This window comes from Epargyreus clarus, unplaced genomic scaffold (assembly GCF_041222505.1).
Source record: "Epargyreus clarus isolate Ecla_fem2 unplaced genomic scaffold, WU_Ecla_fem_2.2 ptg000003l, whole genome shotgun sequence".
NCBI lineage: Eukaryota > Metazoa > Arthropoda > Insecta > Lepidoptera > Hesperiidae > Epargyreus > Epargyreus clarus.
Genome location: NW_027332211.1, coordinates 371,299 through 385,329, shown reverse-complemented (window position 1 = coordinate 385,329; position 14,031 = coordinate 371,299). Strand labels below are relative to the sequence as shown.

Below are 14,031 nucleotides of genomic sequence, written 5' to 3'. Positions count from 1 at the left end.
GACTGCTGCCTAATCTCGGGGGACCGAAGGAGGAAGTCCGTCGCCTCTACGCAGGTGTCGTGCACTCTGTCGCGCTCTACGGTGCACCCGTATGGTCGCAAAGACTGTCGGGCTGCCGGCGCCGCGCGGCCAAATTGAATGCCGCGCAGCGTTTGATCGCGATCAGAGTCGCGCGTGGGTACCGTACAATATCGTACGAGGCGGCTACACTCCTGGGGCGGTTCCCGCCCCTGGACATTCTGGCGGATATGACTGCAGAGATCTTCTTTAAGATCCGCGGTCTCCGCCAGAGGGCTGATCCTCAGACGGTTAAAATGCTTCGGACGAGAGCCAGCTGGCGCGCGTTAAGACGCTGGCGTGAGCGGCTACAGGAGCCACGGGGCGCACGCCAACGTGTAGTCCGTGCAGTACTGCCCAACTTCCGAGCATGGCTCAAAAGGAGGAAATGCGTCACCTACCGGCTGACACAGATGCTCACCGGACATGGCTGCTTCGGTGAGTATCTGCATAGAATAGGCAGGGAAGCGACAGCGCAGTGCCACCACTGCGGGCATGCCCAGGATTCCGCGCAGCACACGCTCGAGCACTGTCCAGCGTGGCAGTCCGAGCGGCGGATCCTGGTGCAACAGATAGGACCAGACCTCTGCCCGGAGGCTGTCGTCGTGGCAATGGTCCGTTCTGGCGAGGCGTGGGATAGCGTGGTTGCATTCTGCGAGCGCGTTATGCTCACCAAGGAGGACGCCGAACGGGCCAGGGAGCGCGCCGATCCCGCGCGGAGAAGGAGGCGCCGAAGGCGCAGATAGCGCCTCCCGGCGCGGTGTCCCTGTAGTCCCGGGACTAGAATAGGGCTACGGTATCCCCTGCCTGTCGTAAGAGGCGACTAAAAGGGGGCTTCCGGGGTTGCGGGTGGCAAGATTGGGAGGTCGAGCCGCCCGGTAAGCAACTCCGGGAAGGACGGCGGTGTGTGTGGTCGCATACCGTCGTAAACACCAGACGGTGTGGCGAGTCCTGGAGCTTACCTGGGTGGAGCCCGAAGGGGCGACGCGTTCAGAGGACTCCGGTTGCGTTCCGTAGGAGATCCCGGAGTCCTCTTGGCAACGTAGAGGAAGGCCACCGGGGGGGTTTTAGTGCGGTAAAAATCCCACATAACCCTGTGTCGCTCCCACGGCACCGGGTACCTTTTGAAGGTTTCCCCCTCGTAAACAAAAAAAAAAAAAAAAAGTATGATTTGAAGGTTGCGGTTAGGCAGAGACAATTCACGAGTAATTTCAACTTAGTCTATGGGGGAGCAATTTCCCCAACATTTTCTTTGGCTGACCTCAAATAAGACACCAGTGATATTTGGAATTGATATCTGTTCATGGTGAACTACATACTCGCTTATTATTTTAATGAAAAGGATCGTATACCTAGGAGGTAGCACTCTATATCAGAATTCTCTCTTACTTTCGACAACCAAATGGTTTCTCGAAGTCAAGTCAATGTGTAAAATCCTTACTAATATTATAAATGCGAAAGTAACTCTGTCTGTCTGTTTGTCTGTTGGTTTGTCTGTCTGTCTTCATCGCGCCTAAACCACTAAACCATATTTTGAACCAAAAAATCGATTATTTTAATCGTAAATTTTAATTTACGTAGGTAAATTATGATAAAATCTAATTTCGATCTTCTGGGTTGAAAGATCGATCCACTACTGGTTTAAATTATCAATTAAAATAATCGATTTTTATCATAAAGTAACTGTAGAGTTACTTTATTTATATAATAATAATAATAACTTTTTATTTCGAGTGACTGTTGACTATTTATCCATGTTAGTCGATCATCTATCCATTTATATAAAAATAAATATTTGTCTATATATATTTGATAGAATTGGAAACTATGCATTTGATGAAGTGATGATCTTTAGCAAAGTTGTTGTCCAAGAGCCCACGAAGGTTTGTGAGTTGGTAAGACCTATTTTCGACAGATGACGCCATTGTAATTCCAATGAAGGTATAAATTTTCTGTTTTATGTATGCCATATTATTTCTTTAAAACGCGGGCGAAGCCGCGGGCACCACTAGTAAATTATATATATAATAAAGGGTTCCAACAAACAAATAATGCGACACTACGCGCGTTACCAGCCAGTCGATAAAGCTCAAATTATTCAGGCCGTTGCGACGCGTGACTCGTCGAGTGGCCTTCGATCAGATTAACTAATATTAACTAATCAGATTATTGTTCGAATTAGGAATATACAGCCCAATAGTTTCAGAATTAGTTTAATTTGATACAAATTTATCTAATATTTTAGACAATTACTTACCGACTCGAACGGAGTATGATTTAATGTTTAATTGAACACTTCTCTCAAACATTATCTTCAACTTCAGGTTAAACAATATTAGTGCAGTTAACCTGATGGTAAGTGACTAATGCAGCCCATAGAAATTTGTAATCAACCTCAGATAAAATAAGATTCCTACCTGAGATCGGGCACAGATGCGCCGCTCTCTAAGACTAAATTTGAACGCCTCGGAAAAGTGCCTTCAAACCAAAACACAGCAGTGCTTAAGTCTTGTTATTAGGCAAAAATAAGTGTGGTGGTGGTGCCGATGGAGTCAAACCATAGAGGATTCTACCACCAATTCTGTACACCTAGTTAGCAATTCTAAGTTATAAGTTACCAAGTTACCTACCGCAAACTGTTAACGACTTGTTATTTTAACGTTTCCTCGTATATTGTTATCAGTGTTTAAAGTAAACGCATTAAAAGTCCGTTTTCGCGAAGGGTAGTCATTACTAAAGTTTTAAGTAAGTTACCCAGCGGTGGAGACAACAATTACTTTGCAATCTAATCAAATTTCCATTTTGGTGGGTTGGTTATTCATGTATTTACTTATTTATATATCAATTGAGTTTCTTTGGATTCAATGGTAGTAGATTTTTTTGCGATTGGAGGAGAAACAAAGATTGCCTCATATTAGACACGCTGTTTACATCGTTATCCAACGAAATATATTGAGCGCCGACTTCAGAAATATGTACTAAACCAACATTTATTTCAATTATTTTTTACTTTGTAGTGACATAGAAGTCGGTTGTATTTTTTTGTTAAAATTTTTTATATTCTTAGTTATGTCAACTAAAACCCAAAACCGAAAAAAGTGGCATGCATTGGAAGAGGCCTCTGCAGTGCGTGGCGAATGGTTGAGAAGGAAGAAGAAGAAGTTATGTCAACTTCAGCTTTCGTAGCACCTACGATATTCCTACTGTCCCTTTGAAGTACTATAGACATGGAACAAATATATAAATAGTCGTATAAGATCATTATTCGCGTAATATTTTAAAAGTTTTAAGTGAGTTTGCGCAGTGTTACGAAAACTGTGTTTACTTTACAATTAAATCAAATTCCGTTTAGAAGATTGTTTGATAATGATATTACTTTCGCTGCGAAGTAAAATTACTTGAGAAGTAATTTAGTTGTGATTACTAACACTACGAGCACTGAGCTTAGCCGCTAGCTAGAATAAGTGTTTGTTTTCGCGATTACTAAATAAATGTAGCATAGGTAGAATTCGCATTGGAGAACGCTGTGGTGTACGTTGTAGACCTGTGCTTGTAGTGAAGAGAGAACCATACCAAATAACAGAGTAGCTAGGCGTATGGGTTTAGAAAATAACAGTTAGAAATAATAGATTTTTATCATAATATTGAACTTACTACTGTTGTTAGGCATAATCAGATTTGGCGGTGCATCCACAGTCCAATCACAAAGTGTTCTAATAACTTCAAATCAATGTTTAGACAGACATAATATTATGTATGTACTTAGATTTTAACAAAACACATAAATAATTTGTCATACGAACGTAAATTTCAATGTGTGCTGACTAGATACAAGATCACAATTTCACGTGAGAACAGAACAGTCAAGTTAGAGATAAAATGAAGCTCTCCAGCTTAACGAGTTTACGTTCCAAGGTGAGTCTCGAGATGTTGCGTTAGTGAACGTTTAACTTGGCGCCAACTGTAATTAACTTCTAAGGAACACTTGCTTTAGAATTGTAGACTATAGCGCCTTTGGATAATTTTAACATATTTGAGATTTTTAAAGCCAGCGGGTTGGATAGAATGAAGTTCTTCTTTGTTAATGATTGTAAGGTTTGATTTTTTGACTCCTCCGATATGAATGTACTTTCTGTTATCACTGTTCTGTGTTTTCATACATAGACACAAATATAAGTATACTAACGCTACTCAAGGCTTACAAGAAAATGACTTGCTCGCAAAAGAGAGTGAATCCATTTTTTTTTTAATTACCGACATTAACATTAAAATATTAAACAATCGTGCAAAAGTGCATGGATAAAACCAAGGATGGATTCTTTGAATAAACTAAAGTTTTACGGTTTCCCAGTAATAATATACTTCAAAGAAAGTAAAACAAAACAATAAACAACAGAAAGGAATTAACTTTATCCGGATTAACTATTGCATCTCTTAATTAGAGAGCAAGTGCTCCTTGCGTTGTATCCGTAATGTTTATACAGTTAACTTCGGTAACTTCGTCCGTATAACTTAGGGCTTGGAACTTGGGAGCTAACTCGAACACTAAGTTTATCAAAACGGTTATGAACTCTGTCTTATCTGCAAGTTCCGTCACTTAGAATTAAGATTAAGAGAATTTCGAAATCTTAAATTGGATGAGCGGAGAATCAATAGAATATCATTAGTATACTGATACAATTGATCCTGAAGTTTATGGATTTACTGCCTTTTGAAATCAAAAGTTTTCGGGACATAATTCCCCATGATTTTTAAGTGAAGTTTGGTAGATTTTAAGCTCTTTTGAAAGTATTATACAAAACAGTTGCTTGTGGTATTCTTTGCAATTGTAATTTCTTTGTAATTGAAGAAAGCAACTTACAAGAAAGAAAAACAAAGGTGACTGGGTCTTGAAATGAAACTATATATAAACCAGAATCATTAAATTTACATTCGAGTAACAGACATAATATTTATGTAAACGCATGTGTTGACAATACTCCAATCACGGCTCTCGACAAACCGGGACACAGGAAATGTAGATTTAAAATATGTGGAAGCACAAATAATGCTTGTTATTTTGTATACACAAGTACACCTGTTGAGATTCCGAGAACCGTTCAAATATGCTTTGAGCGCCGTCTCGGAATACCTACGAAGTTGCAAACAATTTGCCTCTGAATCTCTCTATAAGCTTTGTCGTTCATAGAAAATGGTGATTTTTGTCATCACTATAATAATATTTTTCATATAATCGAGGGAACTCGCATCGTTTCCTGGTTCATCCTGCGGATGTACGACTTCAAAACTAAATCCAGGACACGTACAATGTCTTTCTGTATAGGTATTTACTATATGTTTTGTGGTTGTACAAGTCACCGCTGCATCAAATGTCTCGAAAAGGTGAACTGATACTTATAATTTGGGTAATTTTCAATTATTTTGGCTATCCACTGTCTATGAGGCATTGACGCCGTAGTGAGCGTGAGTGAGTTACGTAAATTGGGCGGCGGCAAATCGGCGGTTAGAGCGCCGAGCACGGGCGCCGAGCGCTTGCTGGCTCAATTCGAACGGAATTTAATTGTTGCCACTAGAATGCTACTATTCTGGCATTTGAAATCTTAGAGAAAATGGCTTATTATTTAGTACTGTAATTTAATTATAAATGGATCATATATCATAGTGGTTACATGTTACCATGTTAAGACTGGTATGAACCAGTTTATCATGAAAATGGTTCTGAATACGTATTAAAACAAAATCTAGACAAACTGTGCGAAAAGCCACTTGAATTTTACAAGTGATAATGCTGCGTAGGAATATCTGCCACTAGTCTTACTTAACTTGGGAGTCTCATTTGGGGACGGACTTAATCGGATGTTGTAATCTCGAAGTATCGCGTTCCACTGTCTTATGTGGATTGCTTTACTTTAAAACTACTATTTTAAGCCGGAAATGTGCATTGCGGTGAAACCATCACAAGAGAATTGTGAATGAATTGCACATTTCAATACGCAAAACGTAAATTGAAAGAGCTTACCTGCAACTGCGGATGTACGCTGACGACCAGCCTCGACCGTACTCGCAGCCGCGCGTCCCTCCTCTGCTCGCCGTACTGGTTGTGAGCGCGGCACGTCCACACGCCGCTGTCGGAGGTCTGCGCGCGGCGGATGACCAGCACCTGGTCAGACACCGAGATCCGGATGTTGTTGGAGACGGGGCTGAGGCGACCGTTCGCGTGCCGGAACCAACTGCAAACCGCTCAATATTAATAGAATATTAACTCGGCATTTTTAAAATAATGGGCCAAGTGAAAGACGAACTCGCACACAGAGAGTTCCATACCGCCGAAATTTTCATATATATTTTTTTATTTTTAGTATTAGTTATGGCTAAACCATTTAATTTAATGCATTGTGAAAATTTGAATCGTCGACCTATTACGGTTCAATAGATAAAGTAAAAAACATCGAAACATAGTGGTTGGATTCTTATGTGGCGACCTGACATCTGCAGTCGAGTATAAAAAATAAAATATGTTTAACTCAAATAAATAAATTTGTTTACTTCGTTGATTTTCCATTCTTTTAGATACTAGTGTACTTTATAGAGTACAAGTAAATATTTTGTTGTACACCCAAACCAAACGATTGTGTAAATAAGCAATGAGCTTTCACAAACATGTTTTTTACTATTTTTGTCTGTCGCACTGTAGGAGCTGATTTTAGATACGACTGAATTAAATTTAATGGATTATATTTTACGTAGGTAGATTTTATACAAGCGCATTATATTTTCGTGGCGATACTAGTGGAGGTCGTAATAAACTTAAAGGTGAGGCAATAAAAAGACACTCAACACAGGCTGTCAATAATCAATCAAGTTTTTGCCCAACTAAATATCGACATTTGGCCAATAACATTTAAGGTAATACATCTATGCATTTGACATTTTTTTATATTTTTCAATTTTCGAATTTTGTTGGACATAAACTATCAATTGCGGAAAGCAATAACTATTTGTGGGACATAAAATAAATAAAGATAGGTAATAATAGATCGACTCTACCTATACGTTGGTGGCGGGCTTCCTATAGCACAACACACGAGTCTTATATCTCCTCCTTGAGGGACAGTTTCGTCTTCAGTTATCGTGATCATTCTTGGCGCCATGCTGCTTGTCTGATCTGTTAGTAAAACCAAAATAATAGATAAATTATTTTGCTGGATCTAAATAGAAGAGAAATTAATATTTCATCTTTAAGTTATTAGAGAGTTTGTTTCGTGGCTTTCATTCCTTTAAAAAAGTCAATATGACGCAGTACAGTGATATTGAAATTCAAAAATAAATTCGTAAAAATCTATTTATTTATATTTTTCCGAAATCCATACCATAATCTTAGGGATACATGTTTTTTTTTTTAAATATCAAAAATCAAAAATTGATTTACAATTAACATAGTTACATTAGTAACAGTCACTATACAGGGTGAATTTTTCAAATAGGCCTTCAGGGCCAAATCCGAAACTATAACGATTAGCGTAAAATGCTGAAAGGAGTTACGAGGCCGATTTTGATAAAAACTAAAACTGCATCATTAGTTTTTTAAAATATCTTTTCACTTAGCCGGGAATCGAACGAGTTCATTTAAAAAAAATATATTATTCCACTACATGATAGCGTCGCTGATAAGGATCAAATTCTGGAAAGTAATATTATGTGAAAAATTAAAGGAAAAGGAAAATTTTGAAGAAAATACATATTTTTTCATACCTTGGAATACTAATCCTTAAGGATAATACATAATATATGTCTTATGTGTAATTCTTTAGCACTATACATAAGTCATAACATTGAAGAATTTGTTGGTTAATCAACTAATTCTTCGATGTTATGGCCATGACTTACGGCTTAGTATGAGAAAGTAATAGGTTGGCAACTAAGTTCCCGCCGTTTTTAGGATTTATTTTTCAACAAAAATAGATAACTGATTAATTAGTAAATTCAGAGTTTTTGTTATTTACAACTTCGTTTCAACGTTGAATATGATTTTCAATATCTCTTTGTTAAGTAAACACTCCGATTTGACTCGAAAAAGTCATTCTCGCAAATTGTCAACTTTACATCTGTATTAAACGAAACTCAACGCATAGCAAGTTACAAATCTATTATAATGGTCCTAAAATAACCTTAACTAAGTCGAACATAAAAATATAAATTCTTGGAGAACGAAACGTCCACTTTCGAATGATTTAAAACATAAGGCCTAAAATTGTTAATATGCGAAATGTTTAAATTAATGAATGGCGGAAACATAACTGCCAAATTATTATGAAAAAAATTGAATTTTCTTAAAAATGAGGCTTTTCGTTTACTTTGTCATTTATCATTTCATTCTAGAATTTGATCCTTATAAGCAACACTATGAGATAGTGGAATAATATGGAGGGTGTATTTTTTTTTTCAAAATGAACTCGTTCGATTCCCAGCTACGGAAAAAGATATTTAAAAAAAAATTAATGATGCAGTTTTTATCAAAATCGGCCTCGTAATTCCTTTCAGCATTTTTCGCTAATCCTTATAGTTTCGGATTTGGCCCTGAAGGCCCGTTTGAAAAATTCACCCTGTATATGTTTGTGTGCAAGTGTCTATGTATTTACAAAAAAAAACATACGTGATACAGCGACCATGGCTGGTCCACTCCTCCGCTTGTCGCCAGTGAGGGCGTGCTGCGCCTCGCAGGAGTACCCGCTGGTGTCTTCGGACCTCGCCTCCTTAATCACCAGGATATCGCCCCTGCTACCACCTATCATGTACCGACCGCCTGAAAGTGGAAGCAATATTAATATATTGCATTTTAAAGGTATGGAGAATTATATCAGAACTCGCAATTTTTTATAACTAATTAAATTTGAAAAATATACTTTCTCGGTGCCTGCACTGGTATACAAAATAAGCACATAGGAGTGTTCGAAAAGAATGATTTTTAAGTTACTTTTTGAATTAATTGCTGCATAACTTTAAACATGTATAACTATTTATGTTCAAAAAACACAACATTACTTTGTTTCGAATACACTAAAAAAAAAGTATAGAGAGAAAAATAAGTATAAGCATGCAGTACATGGCCCAATTTTTTCGTCTGTCAGTATATTTGTTATGGATATACCTAAACAGACTTAAAAAGAAGTCATCCGTTACATTGTAGATCCTATTTACGACGAAAATATCCCCGTTGTTCAGATCTTAAAAAAAAGAACAGAGATAAAATATTTCAATGTAGTATTAATTTAGGTTAGATTTATAAACAAAATCAAGGAATAAAACGTTTTATCCTTAAAAGTTCACTAAAGTTCCCTTTCAATAGGCAATATTGAATTTTTTTTTATGTACGCGAGCAGTAGAGTGATCTGAATGAAATGTTCATGAGACGGTGATAGTTGGTTCGATCGCGTTCACACATTTATGGCCGACGGCATACGCTTCTGACGGACAGTGGCTGGACACTCGCATACACAAATCTCTATTTATTTATTATTGAAAATCATTGGGTCAAAAGTTATATCATTTTTCTACCTTTCCGTGGAAGTCTAATTCATATTATTATATTTCACCTATCAACATAAAAACATGTTATCGGTTAATTTTAACGCTGTATCTTTGAATAGATTTTAGCTTTCTCTGAATTATAAAATTTCTTAGTAGATGTCCATTACTTATGTTACGTGTAATCAAAAATAAGTTTGAATATGTTAGTAGTAACTCAGTACTAAGAACTAAAATTGTATAAGATCACGTTCAGTTTAGTTTGTGGATTTCATAATAATGAAATCCACAAACTAAACTGAACGTGCTAATATGATTCTTTGCGAAACACTTTCTTACCCGACCATACTCCTGTCCCCAAACGTTTACGATCAGATAACTTTCAGCTGCAAGTTTTTCAATGAATTCTAAATGTGTGGCATCCGTCCCTGTTCACCTCTCTTTCTCACCATCGACAAAGTATCTACCCATCTTCCTCATCAAGTGTTGCCCTGTATGAACTGATGGCACTGATAATATTGTGTCCCTCTGAAGCTCATCTCAACAGTTCTTTGCAAATAACTTTTAACGATACCCTCAAAGATTATATCGCTTAATGCCATCGTATTTTTTAAGTAGGTTTTGTTTATTTTTAATCTTGCGGTAAATAAAACTATATAATAAATAAATATAAATACAAGTTAACAACGTAGTGCATAAAAATCAACTGCTTAGTTAGCTGCTTCTCAGATAATCGGGAGTTCGAGGTTAGAATCCAATATTTTCTAGATACAAATATCTTTACTAATTGTCTTTTCGATGACAGGTTTACTTTGACACTTGCAAGATGTATGTATAGATGACTTGCTTATTTATTTCAAATTAGATTATTGGTATTTGGTTCTATGCCTGAAAAAGTCCATATATGTAACAGAAAATCCATAAGTGACCATGAAGGAACTTAAAATATTGTTATTGTAGCTGTCAAGAGTGAGTATTGAAGATTTGACAAAATGGTACAGGGTAAAATAAAAATATTTTTTTTAACAAAAAATACAACCGACTTCTATGTCACTACAAAGTAAAAAATAATTAAAATAAATGTTGGTTTAGTACATATTTCTGAAGTCGGCGCTCAATATATTTCGTTGGATAACGATGTAAACAGCGTGTCTAAAATGAGCGCCGACTTCAGAAATATGTACTAAACCAACATTTATTTTAATTATTTTTTACTTTGTAGTGACATAGAAGTCGGTTTTTTTTTTGTTAAAAATGTTTTTTCACCCTTTTTAGTGATGACATAATAACATTTATATTAATACAGTATAAAATTGTATAAACGTGATCATGAATTAAGGTAAGGTCTGAATTTACATTGATTGGAACCGCCCGCTCGCAGGGCGCTGCCGCGCCCTGTTCGCTTAGTTTTATATTGTCTTATATGTTCCAACCTAACCTAACTAAATAGTCAATGATGAACTGGCTTTGTAATTTCATTAAAACCTACACCAAATATCTTCAAACACAACTCAATTATTCCCATCGGTTGAGGAGTTGCATATTTTGTCTTCGAGCCACATTATCAGACCCTTAAATAGTCAATGATGAATTAGCTTTGTAATTTCATTAGAACCTACATCAAATATCTTCAAACACAACTCAAGTATTCCCATCGGTTGAGGAGTTACATATTTTGACTCCGAGCCACATTATCAGACCCTTAAATAGTCAATGATGAACTGGTTTTGCAATTTCATTAGAACCTACACCAAATATCTTCAAACAAAACTCAATTATACCCATCGGTTGAGGAGTTACATATTTTGTCTCCAGAACCCACTCTTATCCTCATCATATTTACATGGGACCAACTTGTAGCAATTGTCCACACACGAAATTAAAGGCATTAAAATAGGTTCATAAACGGCGAAGTTATGGCTGTTATATTTACATGGGTGGAGGAGTTCTCCTCAGTTTCTCCAAAACCCATCGATGGATCCTAACCATATTTAAATGGAACCAACTTCCAGCTCGTCTCTACACAACAAAAAAAGAATTATTAAGATCGGTCCACTAACGGCGGAGAAATTCGTGTACATACATAAAAAAAAAGATACCGGCCGAATTGTTAACCACCTCCTTTTGAAGTCGGTTAAAAATGGAACCTGATCTGTAACTCCCATTGGGCTAGACATATTTGTACATTCTGTACATGAATAGACATTTCGTTATATATCAGATTTATTGAGATAGAATATTTTATTCGAATATACGAAGTATTCAATACCGTCAGCATGAATCGAAATTTTTTGATAAAACCCGATACCGATACCAACAAAAAACGGAAAGAGCTTTATAGCGCTGGACGTTTGATACATGACGCGAATTGTCCTACGAACGATGGGCCATTTCGAGTGGAAACTACAGCTTCGATGAAATACGTCCATTTTTATCCATTGTTTTAAATATTTTATAGATGTTAAAATTATATAGTACGCAATACTCATAAACTGAAAAGCTTAAGTATGAGAGTAGCCACAGCAATCAAGAGTGGATTGGTGGACTTCTCAAATTTGGAGTCGGTATTTTTTCAATGCATTTTACTTATTGTTGAGTAAATCTAGCTATTTCAATGTTGAACTTGTTGCACATTCTCCTGGCTAATTTGACAATGACATTGATCAATAACCCAACTATCCGGCTGGTACTACGTTAACTAGTCTTTGACCTCATCATTTTTTCTACTACACCATTCCTAAACCGTTCAATCAGCATCAGCATTTGCTTATATATTATTATGTATATATTTATAGCATTAGCATTTGCAATTGGCATCAGCAGCATGTAGCCAATATACGTTATTTGAACAATATACGTTTTTGTGCAGTGTGATAAATTACGGAGAATTGTCGATATTGTAATGAAGGTTCTGGAAGAGGAACTGCGATGTGATTCTGCATGATATATCCAGTCAATGGTTTTTTACCCCACAACTTCATTTAAACAAATTTTGTTAAACAAACATAATAACATCGACTGTTAAACGTCGAGTAATGATATAATAGCATCGACCGTTAAACTTTTGGCAACCCATTAAACATTTACCTGAACAAAAAACAATTCAATTAAACGTCACTCCGCCATAAAGTCTGATAGAGTGTAATTACACAATTACCATCAGATACGTGTTGTGCAGTGTTTGCGGCGCGGAACAGTATAATGAGCGGCGGGACAATGTGCGAGATGTCGATGGCTGTTGATGCCTCTTTGGAAACAAAAACATCCTTTTAATAAATTCTACCTTTGTTGCTTTGAGTGCCAGGATGGAAACCTGTGCCTGAAAAGTATTGTCTTTATAAAGAATTGACTTTTAGGGGTGTACCTTTTTTAGAAATATTAATTATATTCTATATCATAGTCAACGTGAGATGAAGTTGAAGACGCGATCTGATATTATTTCAATTTATAGAATAGATATTTTCATATCATAAAATAATTACGTAAATAAAACAATATTATATACAATACAAGGGCAGGAAAATGATAAAATTAATTGAAGTAAACAAGAAGAAAGTAGAAACAAGAACGAGCAAATTGGTTTTTCAATTAAATTTTAATGAAGATTTTGTTTCAGCATAAAAACCGCGGTATTTTTCAGACGAAATATGAAATTAATTTTAACGTGGTCTAATTGTTTTAAGCACGCGAGAGAAGAGGGTGTGCTTTGATATGAGTCCCTGAAATTTATAAATAATTTACATAATTCTCATAAATTATAAAACAAAATATTATAACAGAAAGTAGTTGTTTATCGAAGCTGACATGGATTTTTATTGTTCTAAAATAAAGTATGTAAAACAAGACTAACGTAATTGTAAGCAACATAGACAAGGCAAGGATTAAATGGTCCAGATTTAATTATTGAAATAAAAATCGCACGCCTAGTTCCCATGAATTCTGTGTTTTGCAAAAATAGATAAAGGATAAATGCATCATATTTGCCCTATTCACGCCTGAAGTTATTGGACCCATTTTAAGCATACTTGGCTATTAAAACAAGTAGTAGTAGTAGTGTAATATTACAACTCTGATAAATTTTCCACTTTTCCACTTAATCCAATCACAATTAAATTAACAATCACTATTCTTGTAAAAAAAAACATACAACTTATTGACTGAACTACAGTGTTACTATTTTTGACCATAATAAATGATAATACTCACTTGAAGTTACTTATTCAGAGCACCTTTCATAGTGCAGTCCTACATACGACACCATAAAACAACAGTTTACAAAATAAACAAACATAAAACTGAAAATGCAAAAGCGACGTCAACGCTCTTCACGCCGTGTATTAATGCAAGCGGGCAATTTGCATAAACACCGACGAATCCAACTTAAACTCGCCAAGTACATGCTGGATGAGAAATTGGGACACTTGTATCAGGCTGAGGAAAATATAAATT

The 14,031-nt window shown here is 36.4% G+C and overlaps 1 protein-coding gene across 1 annotated transcript in view; it reads right to left on the bottom strand.

The window, feature by feature from the left end:
- Positions 1-14,031, bottom strand: part of LOC140749310 (cell adhesion molecule Dscam2) — a 206,061-nt gene that overhangs the window by 34,539 nt on the left and 157,491 nt on the right. The window contains exons 6-8 of the mRNA XM_073082405.1: positions 8,711-8,860; positions 7,105-7,222; positions 6,077-6,287 (exon numbers count right to left, since the gene is read on the bottom strand). Coding sequence (XP_072938506.1) covers positions 6,077-6,287; positions 7,105-7,222; positions 8,711-8,860 — 479 coding nt within the window. The remainder of the gene's footprint in view (positions 1-6,076; positions 6,288-7,104; positions 7,223-8,710; positions 8,861-14,031) is intronic.